This window comes from Pan paniscus, chromosome 17, assembly GCF_029289425.2.
Source record: "Pan paniscus chromosome 17, NHGRI_mPanPan1-v2.0_pri, whole genome shotgun sequence".
Lineage (NCBI taxonomy): Eukaryota > Metazoa > Chordata > Mammalia > Primates > Hominidae > Pan > Pan paniscus.
Window position 1 is genome coordinate 63,423,674 of NC_073266.2, and position 20,015 is coordinate 63,443,688.

The window sequence follows — 20,015 nt, forward strand, 5'->3', positions numbered from 1 at the left end:
AAAATATCCATAAAGCATCTTGCCCAGTGTCTTCCTAAAGACACACCCAGCCCTCTGGTTGCAGAAATCTTGTATCTAGATTTTACAAAGTTAAATTTGTAATCCACCCAAGCAAAAGGCAGCCTGACTACAAAGAATACATGAGCTGAGTCTTTAAGAAAAATGACAACAACTGGGAAACCCCTCCAACCTCTTATCACCCCATCTCCCTCCCTCATAGCCATGCTTCTATCGCTCTTCCCCTAACCCCCAAATATGTGGCAGTGGTTTTTCAGGTTCAGAAGACCCCCAATACATGAAGGAAGATATTGCCAGGGGTTTAGGGTACAGGTTCATTTCTTATGAAGATTCATAATTGGCTTTAGCCTGACATAGGTCAGTCTCAGATTTTTCGGGTTGTTAGCCCTCCCGGGTACCTTTTCTTGTTGCTTCGGGTTCACCAGGTTGGCACTCCGGCTCACGGCCTGTTCTGCCTCATCTTTGTCTCGGCATTTCTGCTCATAGTTCTTCTTTGCCTTTGTCATTATGAACAAAGAGAACCAAAACAAATGAACAGAGTGTAACCATGAAATGCAGCCCCCTTGGCCCAGGAAGTCCAGCATGGACAGGGCCGTCTGATTAGTGCTCTGATTGTCACTAAGCCATGGGCTCCCAGAGGGCAGATGCTTTTTCTTATCAGTCTTTGAAAGCTCACTCTCTCTCTCTAGCCCTTTTTCAAATTATGTAATAGTGGCAACATGATCAAGGAAGTAATAGCTCCTATTTGGCAACATAAAGTACATGAGCTTTAAAGATGGACTGAAACGAAAGATGGAATTTGAAATAGACAAAATTAAGGCCAGGCACCATGGCTCACGCCTATAATCCCAACACTCTGAGAGGCTTAAGTGGGTGGATTGCTTGAGCCCAGAAGTTCAAGACAAGCCTGGGCAAAGTGAATGAAACCCCATCTCTACAAAAAACACAAAACTTAGCTAGGCATGGTGGCACACACCTGTGGTCCCAGCTACTTGGGAGGCTGAGCTGGGAGGGTCGCTTGTGCCCAGGAGTTCAAGGCTGCAGTGAGCTATGATCATGCCACTGCACTCCAGCCTGGGCGAAAGGGTGAGACTCTGTCTCAAAATAACAATAACAACAACAATAACAATTAAAATAGTTACGTAACTCTAAAACGTGCGGTCTAAAATTTATGAAACATTCATAATCCTAAGAATGCCTGTACAAACACTTGGTTATTTGGCACCAACTCACTCTAATTCTAACGAGGCCTCAATATTCACCACAGCATGTGAACAGCCGGCAGGTTACCAATGCCATCATTTATTTTGCTTAAAGATAGTCATGTTCCTTATTTATTTATTTATTGAGACAGAGTCTAGCTTTGTCACACAAGCAGGAGTGCAGTAGTGCAATCTCGGCTCACTGCAGCCTCTGACTCCTGGGTTCAAGCGATTCTCCTGCCTCAGTCTCCCTAGTAGCTGGGACTACAGGCAAGCAAACATCATGCCCCACCAATTTTTGTGTTTTCAGTAGAGACAGGGTTTCACTATGTTGGCCAGGCTGGTCTCGAACTCCTGACCTCAGGTGATCCACCCGCCTCGGCCTCCCAAAGTGCTGGGATTAAAGGCATGAGCCACTGCACCCAGCCAGTGTTCTTTTTTTATTTAAAGAATTCTGTTTTATGTAGTTTAAACGTAGGCCATGGTCTATCGTGTGCTACCATTGCCACCAGTATTATGGAAACAGTTCACAAACTATAATCATTAGTGAATCATAAAAATAATTTTCTGTTTCAACTGTGAAAGCAAAGCCTTTTTTAAACACCAAAGCTGCTTTATCTTAATTCCAGGAAGTGGGAAGAAAACCAACAAAGCTGTGAATCAAACAGTTAGCTAATAAATAAAAATGATGAGAAAGAATGGTTGACTAAGATAAATAAAGAAAATACGGCATATATACACAATGGAACACTACTCCACTATAAAAATAATGAAATCCTGTCATCAGTGGCAACATGGATAAGCCTGGAGGACATTATGTTAAGTGAAATAAACCCTTTGATCTACTGATTTCCTTTCCTTTGGATAAATACCTGGCAGTGGGACTGTTAGATCATATAGTAATTCTATTTGTAGTTTTTTGAGAAATCTCCATACTGTTCTCCATAGTGGCTGTACTAGTTTACATTCCCACCAACAATGTGTAAGAGTTCCTTTTTCTTTAAATCCTTGTCAGCATTTGTTATTTTTTGTCTTTTTGATAACAGCCATCCTAACTGGGGTGAGATGGTATCTCATTGTGGTTTTAAGTTGTAGTTCTCTGATGATTAGTGATGTTGAGCATTAAAAAAATATTTGTTTGCCATTTGTATGTCTTCTTTTGAGAAATGTCTACTCAGATCCGTTGCCCATTTTTTTAACCAATTGTTTGTTTTTCTCTTTGCTGTTGAGTTGTTTGAGTTCCTTGTGTATTTTGGGTATTAGTCTCTTGTCAGATGAATAATTTGCATATTTTCTCCCATTGTAACCACTGTAAGTGTTCAATTCAGTGGTATTAGATACATTTATAAAGTTACATAACCATCACCACCATCCATCTCCGAAACTCTTTTTATCTTATAAAACTGAAATTCTATGCCCGTTAAACAATAACATCTCAACTTCTTCTTTCCCCAGCCCTTAGCAACCACCATTCTATGTTCTGTCTCCCTTTCATTATTTTTTTTAATTTAAAAAAATTTTTGTGGGTACATAGTAGGTTTATATACTTATGGGGTATATGAGATGTTTTGATGCAGGCATGCAATGCGAAATAAGCACATCATGGAGAATGGGGCATCCATCCCCTTAAGCATTTATTCTTTGAGTTACAAACAATCCAATTACATTCTTTAAGTTGTTTAAAAATATATAATTAAGTGATTATTGACTATAATCACCATATCATGCTATCATCCCCTTCAGTTTTAGAAGATATTTTCACTGGATATGGGGTTATGTGTTAACAGTTCTTTTCTTTCAGCATTTGCAATACGTTGGGCCACTTCCTCATAGTCTCCATGGTTTCTAATAGGAAATCTGCTGTCATTGGTTTTCCCTTTTAGGTTTTCCCGTTTAGTGAAGGTGTCATTTCTCTCTCATTTAGTTTTCAGAAGTTCGATTATATGTCTTGGTATGGATTTCTTTGGGTTTATCTTGTTTACAGTTTAATCAGCCTCTGGGATATACAGATTTATGTCTTTTGCTAAATTTGGAAATTTTTCAGCCATTATTTCTTCAAATAATGACATAAAGCTGGGCTTTTTCAGCCCACCTTCCTTCTCCTCACCTTCTAGTATCACAGAGACATTAGTGTTAGATCTTTTCTTATAGTGCAAAAAGTCCCTGAGGCTCTGTTAATTTTTTTCAGCTTATTTTCTCTCTGTTGTTCATGTCTGGTAATTTATATTATTCTGTCTTCCAGTTAACCAATTCTTTCTTCTGTCTCTTCCATTCTCTTCTTAAGCCCACATATTGGGTTTAAATTTTCTAAAATTTTGATTATTATATTTTTCAGTTCTAAAATTTCCATTTGGTTCATCTTTATATCTTCTATTTCTTTGCTGAGCTTTTCTATTTCTTTGCCAGTCCTTTCTTTGTTTCTTTCATTTGTTTCAAGTGTGAATCAGGTGTAGTGGCACATGCCTGTAATTCCAGCTACTCAGGAGGCTGAGGTGGGAGAATCACTTGAGCCCAGGAATTCAAGGCCAGCCTGGGCAACATTGTGAGAACCTCCAACTCAAAAAAAGTGTCTTTGTAATTGCTTGCTGAATATTTTGATAGTGGATGCTGTAAAATCTTCGTCACATAATTCCAACATCTCTGTTATCTAGATCTTGGCAGCTATTGATTGTCTTTCTTTTCATGCAGTTTCATATCTTTCTGGTATGAAGAGTGATATTTGATTGATTTGGGGGAATTTTTGGTATTATGTTACAAGACTCTGGATTTTATTTAAGGCTTCTGTTTTAGCTAGCTTCCTCAGGACACCACTCCAGCAGGGGAAGGTGAGGCATCATCTCATTACTGCCATGTGAGTGTGAAAGTCCAGGTTTCCCCTCCTTGGTCTCCACTGACACCACAGAGTGTGTGTGACCCAGTTACTACTGGAAAGTGGTTAAAATTCTCACTCTCCACTAGACCGCCTTAGACACCATCCCAGGAGGGAGAGGGTGTACATCATTATTTCCCGGTGCAGGTGGAAGTCAGGGTTCCCCACATAGCTCCCAATAACACTGTGTAGAGGAGGCTCTGTTACCTCCTGGTGGGAGTGAAAGTCCTGGTCCCCTATTTGTTCTCTGTTGCCACCTTGGCAGGGGAGTTGGGTGCTCTCCACAGCCTGGTGTGGTGGAAGTTTAGACTCTCCACTTGGCCTTTGCTGATGTGTGGAGGTGGGTACCCAGGTTTTTTACGTGGTGTTTGGCCGCAGTAGAATGGTTATTTTCTAAAGTTTCTGTCCTGCTAGGCTGCCCCTTTTCTGGTCTTTTGGTTAGAGAGAACAGGTTTTTCTTGGAGCTTTTTTTTTTAAATTTTTTTTAATTTTTGGCCTACGACCATTGGCATTTCTGGAATGCCTGCTTCTTTGGCACTCAGTCTATGATAAATGAGGCAAAAAGAAAGCCCAGGGAACCCTTGTCAGGTTGTTCTTTGAGTCCAAGGTCACTAGCCAGTGTGCCTTCTTCTCTCCACCTTTCAGAGTTTTTTTTTTTTTTTGAGACAGAGTTTCATTCTTGTTGCCCAGGCTGGAGTATGCAATAGTGTGATCTCGGCTCACCGCAACCTCCACCTCCTGGGTTCAAGCGATTCTCCTGCCTCGATTTCCCAAGTAGCTGGGATTACAGGCGCACACCATCACGCCCAGCTAATTTTTTTTTTTTTTTTTGTATTTTTAGTAGAGTCACGGTTTTGCCATGTTGGCCAGGCTGGTCTCGAACTCCTGACCTCAGGTGATCCACCCGCCTCGGCCTCCCGAAGTGCTGGGATTACAGGTGTGAGCCACTATACCCAGCCAGAAAGTTATATTTTGATAAGCCTTTCTCTTTAATTATAAAAAATCTTGCCCCAGATTGTTTAAAATATAAAAAGGTCTGGGAAAAATCATCTATCAACTAACACTATTTCTGTATTACACTGACATCATTCCCTATTTATCAATTGTTTTTGAGGGATTTCTGCATCAAAGAGAAAAAGAATGCAGCAGAACAGATTGCATATGCTATCAACACTGGTGACACTTCCCTATTACATCCTACTCATAGAACATCATGATGATACTTCGGTGTCAAGATGGAGTCATATATGTTCTAATAACAGAGTTTGTTGTATCCAGAGTCAACAGATTCATAAAAGCTAGAGAGAGATTTCTAGCAACTTGTCCAATCTCTGTCTTGCCAAGCATTTTTTAAATAAATTACTTAAAGGAAAAGTTTTTATAATTTTCAGATATCTTAAAACAGAAAGGGATCACTCAATAAAATAGGTAAGCAATCAAGATTCAAAATAGTAACAGGGTAAAATTGCAAATTCAACAAGATAAAGGGTATTGTACACTATATATGTTTTTGTATCTTTGCCTAAAATATTTGAACTGACTTGCTATATTTTCTCAGGTTACCAGAAAGATAACCCTGTTGCATTTCCACTATCTAGTGTCACTTTCAATCTTTCCAAGGCCTTAAAAAAAGAAAAACCTTATACACTGTTGGTGGGAGTATAAATTGGTTCAACCATTGTGGAAAGCAGTATGGAGATTCCTCAAAGAACTAAAAGCAGAACTACCATTTGACCCAGCAATCCCATTACTGGGTATACACCCAGAGGAATATAAAGCATTCTACCCTAAAGACACATGCACGTGAATGTTCACTGCAGCACTGTTCATAATAGCAAAGACACAGAATCAACCTAAATGCCAGTCAATGACAGACTGGATAAAGAATATGTGGTACATATACACCATGGAATACTATGCAACCATAAAAAAGAATGAAATCATGTCTTTTGAGGAAACATGGATAGAACTGGAGGCTATCGTCCTTAGCAAACTAATGCAGGAACAGAAAACCAAATACCACATGTTCTCACTTATAAGTGGGAGCTAAATGATAAGAACTTATGAATATAAAGAAGGAAATAACAGACACTGGGTTCTAATTGAGAGGGAGGGTGAGAGGAGGGAGAGGAGCAGAAAAGATAACTATTGGGTACTGAACTTAATCTCTGGGTAATGTAATAATATGTACAACAACAATAAAAAAGAAAACCCAAAGCATTTAAGGTTGTTTTCCCTAAAACACTGCACTAATAAATAATAACATTTTTGAAATGTTATTTGAGTAGGAATATGTTCATACACAGCACAGGATTTCAGAAAATGTCACCATTATCCCAAAAAAGACTATAAAATGTGACTCACATCCATGGTTTTCTTGAATTGTAAGCTCTTTTGTTTATGGATAGCATCCATTACGAGCTCTGTCTGTAAAGAGATCATAAACACTCTTAATAAAAACATAAATCATTATTAATAAAAACAGAAATCATTATCAATACCAGCTTATCTTGAGGGTTAAGTGTTCAAAATGATTACCCACATTTCACAATCTTCAGAGAAAAGAGACCAAACAATTTGCCCAAGCTCTTATTCCTAGCTAATAACGGGGCCCATCTTTGAACTTGTGCAGGCAAACACCAAAGCCTGAACTCTCAGACACCGTGGAGACTCACTGATCACCTTAGAGCAGTCTCTTCAGTAAAATCTTGAATCAAGGAACTTTGGTTTCAAAAAGGAATTTTAAAACTTTTGTTAAAGTGCCATTTATATTTTAAAAGAGGTCTTTATTCTATAAGTATACATCAGCACAGTTAAATTCAGTACTTGTAAACATTCATTTCTGCAGCCCATCAGTGACACATCCATGACCATCAGGGTGCCCGGGCAGTATGAAGGAAAAAAGAATTTGTAAGACAACTAAAAGAAGTTGTTCTGTTACTCTTTTATTCTATTTTTTTATTTTTTAAGACAGAGTCTCACTCTGTCACCCAGGCTGGAGTGCAGTGGCATGATCTCAGCTGACTACAACCTCTGCCTCCTGGGTTCAAGCAATTCTCGTGCCTCAGCCTCCAGAGTAGCTGGGATTACAAGCCTGCACCACCACACCTGGCTAATTTTTGCACTTTTAGTAGAGATGGGGTTTCACCTTCTTGGCCAGGCTGGTCTCAAACTCCTGACCTCAAGTGATCCACCTGGCTCGGCCTCCCAAAGTGCTGGGATTACAGGTATGAGCCACCATGCTCAGCCCTGCTACTTTTTTTTTTTTTTTTTTTTTTTTTTTGAGACAGAGTTTTGCTCTTAATGCCCAGGCTAGAGTGCAGTGGTGCAATCTCAGCTCACTGCAACCTCCGCCTTCTGGTTTCAAGCGAGTCTCCTGCCTCAGCCTCCCAAGTCACTGGGATTGCAGGCACCCGCCACCACGCCCAGCTAATTTTTTTGTATTTTGAGTAGAGACAGGGTTTCACCATGTTGGTCAGGCTGGTCTCGAACTGCTGACCTCATGATCCACCCACCTCGGCCCCCCAAAGTGCTGGGATTACAGTCATGAGCCACTGTGCCTGGCCTCCCTGCTACTTTTTATACCTCATCCAAGTGAGGTAAATGCCTCGCTTGGGAGTAAATTCTTTATTGTGGCTGTGCTGTTAATACTTGTTAGCAAAAATAATGGTGTTAATAATAAAGATGTACCTTCCAGACATAATTATAGTAGCTTCCATTTATCAAGCACTTACACGCTAAGCAGTTTTCATGCATCACAACTATGTGAGTACTATCACTCCCATTTTCCTGATGGTACTGAAGTTGATTAACATACCAAAGTAACACAGTCAGCAAGTAATAGAATTGAAATTTGAACCCAGTAGCCCTGACTCCAGTGCTCTTTTGTTTCTCATTATTACCCAAATTGTCATTATCCTTATGATAGCTCTATAAAACCAAACTGTAAACAACGAAAAGATGCGAAAATTCAAAATGAGCAATGACACTAACGTTGTGCAAAAATGATATAACATTGAAAATAAAATTCAAATGTAGTTCCTTCCAGACAGAGAAAACTTAAGTTTTTGTCTGCTACCATAACACATAAACATTGTTAGAAGAATTTTGAAGATATCTGGAAGGAATATTGGGAATGGTCTCACTTCAAATATGAGCTTTGTGGAGTACATGAAATTCCCTTGGAGGAGCTTCAAAGGAGCCCTCAGAAAACCCAGCAGTCATCTTCCAGCCCATGTGAAAGTCAGGTGCCAGGTGCTGGCCATTCGCCTGCTAATGGCGAAGGCAGCAGAGACATAGAGAATAGACAAGGTTCCAAGAGGAGCCCAGCATGGAAAGACACACGGCAGATCCCTGCCACTGCAGTCAGGAACCTGCGGTTCACATGCATGACTGTGTCCCTCTGCCAGGAGGAGAAGCTGGGTTTATTTATTTAATAATGGTTCCCAATTTTCCCAGGCTACACAGAGCAGATCAGTTAGCAACGTTGGTCTATTCCAAGGTCTTTTCTAGTGTGAATATACATATGGCCACTCTTATAGTTGGGAGCTGCTACTATATTATATTTTGTGGCCCCAGCTAGGCCACCTTACCTGTAAGATCTACATAACACTTGCTTCAAACACCTCTCAGGTGGCTGCAACATTCCACCACCAGCCAACCCTGTTCACCTCCTATCATTCCTGTCTCTGCCTTCAAGGATTCCTGGCCTTTGAAACTTGGTAGGAATCTAGAAAGCATCCATCCACCTCCATAACCTGACAGGCGTGGACCCTGGGGCCCAAGAGGTGAGATGCTTTGCTCAAGGTCACTCGTGAGTTAGTGGCAGAGACATCAGGTCCAGCTCTGTCTGCTACACTACCTGGATTTATGTGTCCTTGTGTCCATATTCACTTATAGGGTGACATTTGTGGTGACCCCAGTGAGCCAAAGGTGCCCTTTCAGAGCTCCTCAGGGCAGTGTCTCTTCTGAGACTCAGACTTTCTGCTCAGACCAAATCCAATGGAAATGTGATTGGGTTTTATTACTGATAACACAAAGGAATGCAGAAACACAACCATCTCTGCCATAGGGTGGGGAAAGGCAAGAGAGGGAGAAAGGAAGAGGAAACTTGCAAGTGACCCCTATAACCCTGAGAGAGACTATTGGAATAGCTGCTTCATGGCCCGTTTTTCTCTCTACTCACACTCAAGCTGTATTCTATTTTTTATTTTTATTTTTTGTTTTTTTGAGACAGAGTCTCACTCTGTTGCCCAGGCTGGAGTGCAGTGGTGTGATCTCTGCCCACCCCCCACCCCGGTTTCAAGCAATTCTCCTGCCTCAGCTTCCCGAGTAACTGGGATTACAGGCATGAGCGACCACACCTGGCTAATTTTCGTATTTTTAGTAGAGACGGGGTTTTGCCATGTTGGCCAGGCTGGTTTCAAACTCCTGACCTCAGGTGATGCGCCCACCTCGGCAAAGTGCTGGGATTAGAGTTGTGAGCCACCTTGCCCAGCCTTAAGCTGTATTCTAAAAACTGGAAGCATCGCCTCTGTAACCACGGAGGTTCCTTTCTTTGGAGACCGCTCTCCACACAGGCAGCACGAAACTCTCCCATGACCATCCCAATCTTAGCTGAGGTGATAAAACCATGTGGGCGCCAGAGTACAGAGTGTCTGATCATGTGTTGTCATTGTCATGCTACAGACAGTTATGGACTGGGGAAGAAACCTCATGACCCTCAAGTGTCAATACCGCTGAGAATGGCTCCTAAGACCCCTCCCTACCCTGCCAACCCCCTGGGGTGAGTATCTCACTCCTCTATACAGCCTTTCACCCCACTGGTTTTAGCATCAATGTCCTTCTTTCGGGAGGCCTTCCCAAGCCTCCAGATGACATTACGTGTTCCCACTGTGTGTTCAGATAGCGCCTTCCTCCCCCCCATCATGTAAGGCACATCACGCTTTACCATGATTCCTGGGTCACATCCGTCTATCTGGCCCTGCTCTCATGCTTAGTGAGAGAAGGATGACCATGTACGTCTTGGTCACCACCTTCATAAAACATTAGCTGCGAGGGACCATACCATGAACTTCTGGCCAGCCCTTCCAGGACCTGCACCTCTTGTGCCCTCATTTATTAAAAGAAACCAACTGATGGTTTTCCTTAAGTGGAAATGGCTTAATTTCCAAGAAGTGAAAGACCAAAGCGTGTGTCTGACCAGTGAAAAATGAGAAGTTAGCATTGGCACATTTTCTTCCAAAGTTTTATGGTGTAAAAAAAAAAAAAAAAAAAAAAAAAAAACTAGCTAAATACGGAAGTGGTAAAACCCAGAGTTCATTTTGACACAAGTAATTACAATTTTATTAATAAAATGTGGACTTCTCAAAGAAAGCTTTGAAGGTATTATCCCACTGCAGACAGCACACAGAATAAATGGAACTTAGAGGGTGGCAGGGGACTGAGCACAGGTGACTTACACTATTGCTTAACACAGTTCAGAGCAGAGTTCAGTTCTAGCTTAAAATAATTTGGTCTGTGTAGCTTATTAAGATGAGGAAGTTTCAGAAACCTTGCAAAATTAACAAAACTCTCCCTGAAAGGACTAGGGCTACCAAGGAGGGCACTTAAAACATGCAAGGAAATGATTCTCCTCTCCTCTGAGGGGAAGTCATGCATGCCTAGACTCTGGTTGTCTAAGGCAATTTTGATTCTGAAAAATTGTAATTCCCCTAGAGGGGTGAGCAGTCCTGGCTATGTCAGCCAAAAGGGTCTGACCATCCAATGGGTTTAATACACATGCTATTTCTGCTCTGAAAAAGGCTTCAGGTCAGAGGCACTCCTCAAACCTGATACATCAAGCTTGAGAGAGTATGTCAAAGCATCTGACAGGGTGTTCCCATGTTCATTTCTACCCTTCCTTCCTGGTAAAAGGAACAGCACAAGTACAGGTGTAAGATGGAAGAGGCAGTAGTGTGCTAAAAGCAGCTGGTGAAACAGCAGTAGGGGTAAGGCAGGCAGGCTCTTAGGATGCTGCTGCCCACCATAGAGGCCAGTGGCCGCCAGGGAAGCTGGACCTAGACTCCAACCCAGAGCCACAGGCAAAGTTGCAGAGACTGAGGTCAAGGTAGAATCAGCCTTAACAGCTGGCTGCTTATCAGATATGCTCATTGCAGACAGCAAGCTCAGGCCCAGGATAAGGAAAGGTTTCCAAAGGGACCCCCGGGCAGGGTGAAAGAGGTCACCAAAAGTCACGCAGAGCTGTGCCGGGAGACCTGGTTAGACATCTTTGGGTGCCAGATAGAGAAGAGCTTGTCTCCCATGTGAGGCCCAGGTTCCAGTCTTGAAAACCAGACACAGAAAAAAATTCTGTAAGGACCCTACATGGCTGCAGGATCAGCCTGAATATCCAGTCTTTCAGGAACAAAATAGAAGAGAACAGAGTTGTGGCTGGTCTAGTCTAACTAACACTTTGATATAAACCTGGACTTCTTTTCTTGATCCCAAATATTTGTCAGTTTTATTAACTCTTGTTCACCCTTGTCTTCTTCCATGTAGTTGGTCAGAGTAAATCTCATGAATGAAAAAGAGCCTATGTATAGCTGCTTTGAAGACAAGAGTACTCGGAGTTCCCAGGGCTTCAGTTTTCCCATTTGTACAGTAGAGTAGTTGGACTACATTATGGTCTTCAGGGGGAGCGGGAGTCTCTTCCACTACTTCTCCCTTCCCCTATTGCCTTGTCCAGGATGAGGAGTGTGGTTTCAGGAGCCGTCCAGCTGGGATGTGCTAGAGTCTATTGAAGTCAGAGGGTTCCCCTTTCCATTCATAGTCTGAATAGCGGCAGCAGACCTGAAGAGGAATGCAAGCTGGACCTCTGAATCCTATGTGAACTTTAAAAAAGGACAACTGGCCTGGGGTGTAGAAATGCATATACCCATCTGGATTGAGTCCCCATGTGGGGACTCCAATAAGTAATTTCTCAGGTCATGATTACATGATGGTGGGAGCTGAGCTGAGGAGTATAATGAACAAACAAGCCTGCGGTTTTCTATAGGAGGAAAGGAAACACCTTAACACATATGCAAATCCAACCTTTTTTCGTTGTAGTTTTTGCTTTTCCCTGAATTCTTCCATCTTCCTGGCCTCTTCTCTTAAACTCTGTGCAAGCTGAATGTGACATTGTGCCACATTGTCTACTTCTGCAAAAAAGAATTTAAAAAAAATCAAGGTCTACATATGTCTGAATTAAAATATATAAAATCATACAAAATAAATATGTATATACAAAATACTGGAGTAAGTGGTAAAATCAACATCACTTCATTTGGTCACCAACATGTATTGAACCTCTCCATATGTCCAGCATAGCCCTGGCCACCAAGATCAAAGCTAGAAGATCTTTAGCTTAGCCTCCTACCACTACTGTTACTAACCTAGGGTGCCCAGGACTAGGGAGAAAAGCAGCCAAAGTTCCATTTCATGAAGGTTACATCCTAGGAGACATTACCAAAGCCAGCACAATTTCAAATTTGACTCTTCATTCTCTGTAGATGACCTCTAAGGTTCCTTCCATCTCTAATGTCTCATGAGCCTGAATGTTTATAAGAAAGGTCATATGCCAAAATTTTGGCTACCAATAATTATCTCTGGGTAGAAAGATTATTGCTGATTTTTCCCCTTATTTTTTAAGATCTATACAAGGAGCACGGCCTGCCTTTGTAAAAGAAAAGAATAAATACTTGTTCTAAGAAAACAAATCAAAGCACGGCATTAAAGCTAAAGAGACTGACAGATAAAGCTAGAAAGACTGAAAGATGGTCAGATTGATCTAAGAAAAAAATTTAAACTCGTGGGTATCAAAACCTTGAAGAAGGTTAAAAGATACATGACAAACTGGAAACATATTTGCAATTTATATAACAAAGAGCAATTAGCTATATCAAAAGAGCTTCCACAAATCAAAAGAAAAATACATATTCCAGTATTTAAAAACCAGTTAAAGACATGAAATTCAAAAAAGAGTGGCTAAATGGCCAATAAACATTTGGAAATATACCCAGCCTTAAAACTACTGAAAAAAATGCAAAACTTTAAAATGCAAACCTTTCAGTTGGGCAAAATTTTTAAAACACAAATATTCTTGATATTGGCAAGCATGGGACAAAACAGCACTGTTGGGAAAAAAAAAACAGCACAACCTTTCTGGAGGAAATTTGGCATTTTTTAGAGACAAAATTTTTTAAATGTAAAAGAATGAGGCAGATCTATATGAATTGAAACGAAAAGCTGTCTATGATATATTGTTAAGTAAAACAAACTATAGCGAGAGATGTATAGTATAACAGCATAAAAACTCATTCACGTCTATATGCATATGTGCATCTACAATTAAAAAAGAGTTGGCCGGGCGCAGTGGCTCACGCCTGTAATCCCAGCACTTTGGGAGGCTGAGGTGGGTGTATCACGAGGTCAAGTGATTGAGACCATTCTGGCAACATGGTGAAACCCCGTCTCTACTAAAAATACAAAAAATTAGCCGGGCATGGTGGTGGGCACCTGTAGTCCCAGCTACTCAGGAAGCTGAGGCAGGAGAATGGCATGAACCCAAGAGGTGGAGGTTGCAGTGAGCCGAGATCGTGCCACTGCACTTCAGCCTGGCAACAGAGCAAGACTCCGTCTCAAAAAAAGAGAGAGAGAGTTGTAAATGCACAGAGAAAGGTCTGGAAATATATACCAAACTACTAGCATGATTTTAAAATGATTGTTTTCATTTTAAAAACAATGTAAAAACATATCTGGCCCCATCCCAGAAATTGTGGACCACTGCCATGGTATAATACTACTTATGTATATGAATAAACACATATATACTATACACATATATGTTTAATTGCATTAAACTGTCTGGAGACAATCACTGAGAAGAAAATTCCAGTGCTTACTATCTTCTTTACAGTTAGTTGTCTCATTTGAATTTTTAAGATAAATATATATATTATTTTAATAAGAAAATAAAACTTATTTTTTTAGAAAAAAAGAAAACAAGTAAAGTAAAGCCAAAAAAATTATTTAGGAGACCCAACCTATGCTGAGGTTTGACTTTGGGCCATGCCATACTTGGCCTCACAGTGCATATAAGGAACGTGAAAAGTTACTGTCTCTACTTTGAGAAATGTATTCATTGATGAGTTACAGAGGGAAGAAGACACCTTCTATGAAAAAGTTAATATGAACATTTAGCTAATATTTACAAATGTCTAGAACTACTCAACTAGCTACAGAAACACTTTAAGCAAGCATTAAACATACTATGCTGTGTTAAAATCCTTAGCTTGGAAGGGCCAGGTATTCTGAAAAACAGAAAGCTTTAGAGGCAGGTTCTGAGTAACAGGCCTGAAGAATATTAGAACTGGATAGGACCCCTTGAAAACCAAAGTGCCAGTGCCTCACCCTGGATCGCCCAACTTCTGCTTGTCATCACATTAGAATAATAGGAGCTAAATAAAAATCTGTTGGCTGAATTCCAAGTTGCAGTTGTAACCAAAGGCCACAAAGTGGAAATGAGAACTGAGAAATTAAGAAAGGATGCTAAGGGCACTATGACTTATGTCTTCCATTTCCCCTCCAGACTCATATCAATAAATAATAATTTCTCATACCAAGAAAAGCAAAGATGACCAACACAGGAAGAAAATGACTCCTTAGCCTCAAAGAGATGAAGGGAAATAGAACTTCACCCCAACAGAGATGAACTCTGACAACTGTGACATTGGTATTTCCAAAGACTTTCTATTTCCTTTCTAAATTAGCCTTTACCATTCTCAAGAAGTCTGATAAAATTAGAATACCCGATTCAAACCAAGAAAATAAATCCAAACAGGAGGGAATTACCTTCCACTGGGTTCTCCTCTTAAGAGGCTGAAGGAGAGGAGTAAAGAAGGGATCTTTTTTTTTTTTTTTTTTAAACAGTCTTACTCTGTTGCCCACGCTGGGGTGCAGTGGCAAGATCTCTGCTCACTACTACCTCTACCTCCCAGGTTCAAGTGATTCTCGTGCCTCAGCCTCTGGAGTAGCTGGGACTACAGGCACATGCCAACACGCCTGGCTAACTTTTGTATTTTAGTCGAGATGGAGTTTTACCATGTTGGCCAGACTAGTCTTGAACTCCTGACCTCAGGTAACCTGCCCGCCTTGGCCTCCCAAAGCGTTAGGATTACAGGTGTGAGCACCGCACCAGGCCAAAAGGGATCATTTCTAGGACATAGCATCCTGACCCTGGGAAGAAAAGAATAAATAAATAAGAATTCTTAAGGAAAAAACAGGATGTGGTTCTAAAAAGACAGATCTCAATGGCTGAGCGCAGCGTCTCATACCTGTAATCTCAGCACTTTGGGAGGCCAAGGCAGGAAGATCACTTGAGCCCAGGAATTCAAGACCAGTTTGGGCAACATAGTGACACCCCATCTCTATGAGAAGTAAAAAATTAGCCAGATGTAGTGGTGCATGCCTGTGGGCCCAGATACTCAGAAGGCTGAGCCTGGAGGATCGCTTAACCTTGGGAGTGTGAGGCTGCAGTGAGCTGTGACTGTGCAGCACTCCAGCTTGGGTGACAGAGTGATGCCCTGACTTTAAAAAAAATAAAAATAAACAGATATGAAACTTCCTTAGGCAATCAGCCTGTAAGATCATGAGTTCAGCTGCAAATATTTTGAATTTAAGGTGCCTTTGAAACACCCAAGAAGAAACACTAGGTAGGCAACAGGATGTAAGGTCTGGTCCTTAGAGAGTTCTGGACTGAAAATATGGATATGTACATTCTTCATGTAAAGGTGACAGCTGGTGTCAGGGATGAGGATGTTTTTCTAGGCAGACTGAGAAGGGCTAGGACCAAGCTCTGAGGACCCGCAATATGGAAAGGGACAGAGAAGTAGCCAGAGAAGCAGGAAGAATCCAAGGGAGTCAGAGGGATGCAGGTTTCCAGAAGAAAGAAATGCACCACAGTGCTGAATGCTGTTGAAGAGTCAAGCTAGAAGAGGCCCAAAATTGTCCCCTAAACTTAGTGACCCAAAGGGCTGGTGTCCTTGGAGAGAGCAGTTCCAGGTGAGTGGTGGGACTACAGGCAGATTAGAGTAAAAGGTGAGGGAATCATGACAATATTTCCTTCGATGCTTACTGTAATTAACTTTATTCTGGATACAAATGTTTGGTGATCTGGGAGAAATGGCAAGACACTCACAACAGGGTCCCAAAGTCTGAAGCCCTGTAGAGGTGGCTCTGGTAGAAGGAAACCAGACTGAGCATAAGAACATACCAGGGGTTAGGGAGGAGCACTTGGATGACAGTGTCCCCGAGTTAGAACTAAGAAGTATAGACGATTCTCTGAGGCAACCATTCTCCCAGCATGGTCCCTGGACCAGAGGCCTCAGCATCACTTGGGAACACGAGAGACACGCAGACTCCCAGGCCCCACTCCAGACTTCCTGAATCAGAAACTCTGGGGATGGGTCTCAGGAATCTGTGTCAATAACAAGCCCTCCAGGTGATTCTGATGCTCATGCAAGCGTGAGAAGCATGGCTCTGAGTAAGGCAAACACACATCATGATGTGCAGGTGTGCAGGTTCTCCAGCTCATTTCGAGCCTGCAGAGCTTTGTCTCACCTTAGGAGTTGCTCTAATTTTTTTTCACCCACTATGAAACTGCTGTTCAAATTAAAACACACCTTTGACGACAGACACAGGGCTTGTCAAGGGCAGTGAATACATTTTTTTTTAAAAAAATCACTTACGCTGCTTGAAGACTTCAAGGGCCCGCTTCAGGGTGCTAAAAAAAACAAGCACATATATAATTTCAGTTCTGGAAATTCTCTGCACAATCTTATTATAATGCCTTTGCATGCTTCTCTCTGCCCATATCTTAACTTAGAAACTACAGACCAATTTTTGCCCATGAGCTAGAGAGACAGCAAAAGACCAAGACTTCTTAAGTCCAGTTTCCTCAATCCCAGGCACAAGAAATTCTTCACTGTTCATTTGGGGAGAGCAACATGCCAAAACTCTTTTGTGTTTCATTTTCTCCGATGATAGGATAGGAGTTATGATCCTTTTCTCATAAGAATACCAGTGATTCTTTAAAGTATGGCAAGGAGGCTGAGGCAGGAGAATCACTTGAACTTGTGAGGTGGAGGTTGCAGCGAGCCAAGATCGCACCACTGCACTCCAGCCTGGGCAACAGAGCAAGACTCCATCTCAAAATAAATAAATAAAGTATAGCAATTCAAAATATGAATACAAGGCAACAAAGGAAGGGTTCAAACCTAGTCCTGACTGCCTCCTTTTTCACTCATTTACATTCATTTAGTCAATAATCATATATTTATTGACCATAAACCATGGGCCAGGCATTGCGTCAGATGTTGGTTAATCAGTCGTACAAGACAGACCTCATCCCAGACCTCAGAGTCTAATAGAGGAGACAGACATTAAACAAATTGTATCCATTCTTCTACTGCTGCATGACAAACTTAGCAGCATAAAACAACACACATTTATTATCTCACAGTTCTGTGGATTGCCAGTCTGAATATGGTTTAGCTGGATCCTGTGCTTGGAGCATCACAGGCTGCAATCAAGGTATTGCCCATGCTGCATTCTCATCTGGTGGCTTGACAGAGGAAGAATCTGCTTACTCAAGGTTAGTATTATACTTACCCTCAGCAATAAAATACCTAAGAATGCTTTAACTCTGATTATCCTTCCTAACAAGTTATAAGCTTTTAATGTCCAATATTTTGGCTCCATTTTGTTTTTTAAATCACCCAAGTTGACATTAATACCATTTATTTACAAACTGTTTAGATTTATCCATATGTGCCATATTCTTTGCTCACTATTCCTTCTTGCACCTCAGACCTTTTGTCCTGGATTATTTTCCTTCTTTCTGAAGTATATTTTTTAGAAGTTCCTTCATTGAACATCTGCTCACAGTTAACTCTAATTTTTTGTTGGATAACATCTTTATTTTTCCTTCTTTCTTGAAAAATAATTTCTCCAAGAAAAATAATTTTTACAGGTTGATAATTATTTCCTCTCAGTATTTTAAAGACATAATTCTGCAGTCTCTGGCTTCATCATTGCTATTGAAAAAATCAGCTGTTGCTCTAATAAATGTTCCTTAGTGGGTAATCACTCTTTCTGGATGCCTTTAGGACTTTTTCATTAACTTGGATCTTACTCAGTTTGACTATTCTTGTGTACTTGTGAATTTCCTTTTAATTTATCATTCTTGGGATTAATTTTGCTTCCTGAATCAGAAGATTTATGGTTCCCATCAATTCTAGAAAATTGTCAAGCTCTGTTGCTTTAAAAATTTCTTCTCATTGTTTCTATTCTCTCTTCTGGAACTCAGCATTGACCTTCTCATCCTATTCTCCATGTCTCTTAATTTTTCTTTACTTTTAACCTCTGATTTTTTTTTCTGTGATGAATTCCAGATAATTTCTTTTCTTTTTTGAAATGTATTTATTTACTTGACAAATAAAAATTGCATATATTTATCATGTACAAAATGATGTTTTGAAATATGTACTTTGTGGAATGGTTCAATAGAGCAAAGTTACATATGTATTACCTCATGTACTTACACTTTTTGTGATGAGAACACTTAAAATCTACTCTCTTAGTGGTTTTCAAGAATATAATACATTATTATTACAGTCATTGTGTTGTACAATAGATCTCCTGAACTTATTCCTCCTAACCGAAATTTTGTATCCTTTGATCAACATTTCCCCAAACCTTGTCCCCGGCCTCTCCTGATTTTTTCATTTCTAATTTTTGAATTCCCTCTTCAATTATAGTTAATGTGTTACTTAATGCATCTCATCTACTGGATTTTTATTTTAAGTATTTTCTATTTTATTTATATAAGTTCTATCTGATTCCCTTTCAAAATTTCTTGAATACTTCTGAAAGTCACCCTACTCATGCTCTTAATTCACTCTTTTATTTTCTTTAAACATACTATACATACTTGTTTTTTAGATCTGTTAGTTCTAGTATCTACAGTCTTTGCATGTCTAATTCTGCTATTTATTGCTTCTGTTGACACCCAGGACCACTCTAAACTAAATTTTTAGCTTAGGATTCTTCAGACCACTCTGATGAAATTTGGTACTTTGGAGCTCCAAATCTGCAAGAGAACTGGCTTATAATTACAGATTCTCAGGAGATGCAACCACTCCCATCATTCATAATCAAGGTTTAGAGAGGTATCTTTCATTGATATCTTTTTTTTTTTTCCTGCAACAGAGTCTCACTCTGTCAACTACGCACCCAACTTCTGCCTCCTGGGTTCAAGCAATTCTCCTGCCTCAGCCTCCCGCGTAGCTGGGATTACAGGTGCCCACCACCACGCCCAGCTAATTTTTGTATTTTTAGTAGAGACAGGGTTTTTCCATGTTGACCAGGCTGGTCTCGAACTCCTGACCTCAAGTGAGCTGCCCGCCTCGGCCTCCCAAAGTGCTGGGATTTCAGGCATGACTTGATATCTTTTATTGAGATTTTTTTTCTCTGGTTTAGCCTTTCATTAAGACATTATTTATCTTTGGGTTTATAGGCTTTCTCTGGGATTTAAGAGATGAAGAAAAGCTTGAATCCAGAGAGCTAAGTGACCACTGAAAGACACCTTTGATTCGTCTTTGGCCTGGAAGGATTTTCCTTACTTTCTTGACGGCATAGCCACATATTTATTTTAAATTATTAAAATATATTTTAAACCAGCACTTTAAGTGTTTTACAATGGGAGGGCTTTCCCAGTATCTAGTCTACCATGTTGTGGATATGGAAGACCGTGACTCATTTTTCATACCTTCTCTCAATCTCCCCCATCCTCTCCCTTATAATCAACTCCCCTTTGCCCATTATTTTAGTTCTCCCCCAACCTACAC

The 20,015-nt window shown here is 40.7% G+C and overlaps 1 protein-coding gene across 3 annotated transcripts in view; it reads right to left on the bottom strand.

The window, feature by feature from the left end:
• Nucleotides 1-20,015, bottom strand: part of PSTPIP2 (proline-serine-threonine phosphatase interacting protein 2) — a 100,631-nt gene that overhangs the window by 15,470 nt on the left and 65,146 nt on the right. For all 3 annotated transcript variants that reach the window (XM_034943607.3, XM_008955630.4, XM_003830197.4), the window contains exons 4-7: nucleotides 16,857-16,891; nucleotides 12,163-12,269; nucleotides 6,454-6,516; nucleotides 417-515 (exon numbers count right to left, since the gene is read on the bottom strand). In XM_034943607.3, the coding sequence (XP_034799498.2) occupies nucleotides 417-515; nucleotides 6,454-6,516; nucleotides 12,163-12,269; nucleotides 16,857-16,891 (304 nt within the window). The remainder of the gene's footprint in view (nucleotides 1-416; nucleotides 516-6,453; nucleotides 6,517-12,162; nucleotides 12,270-16,856; nucleotides 16,892-20,015) is intronic.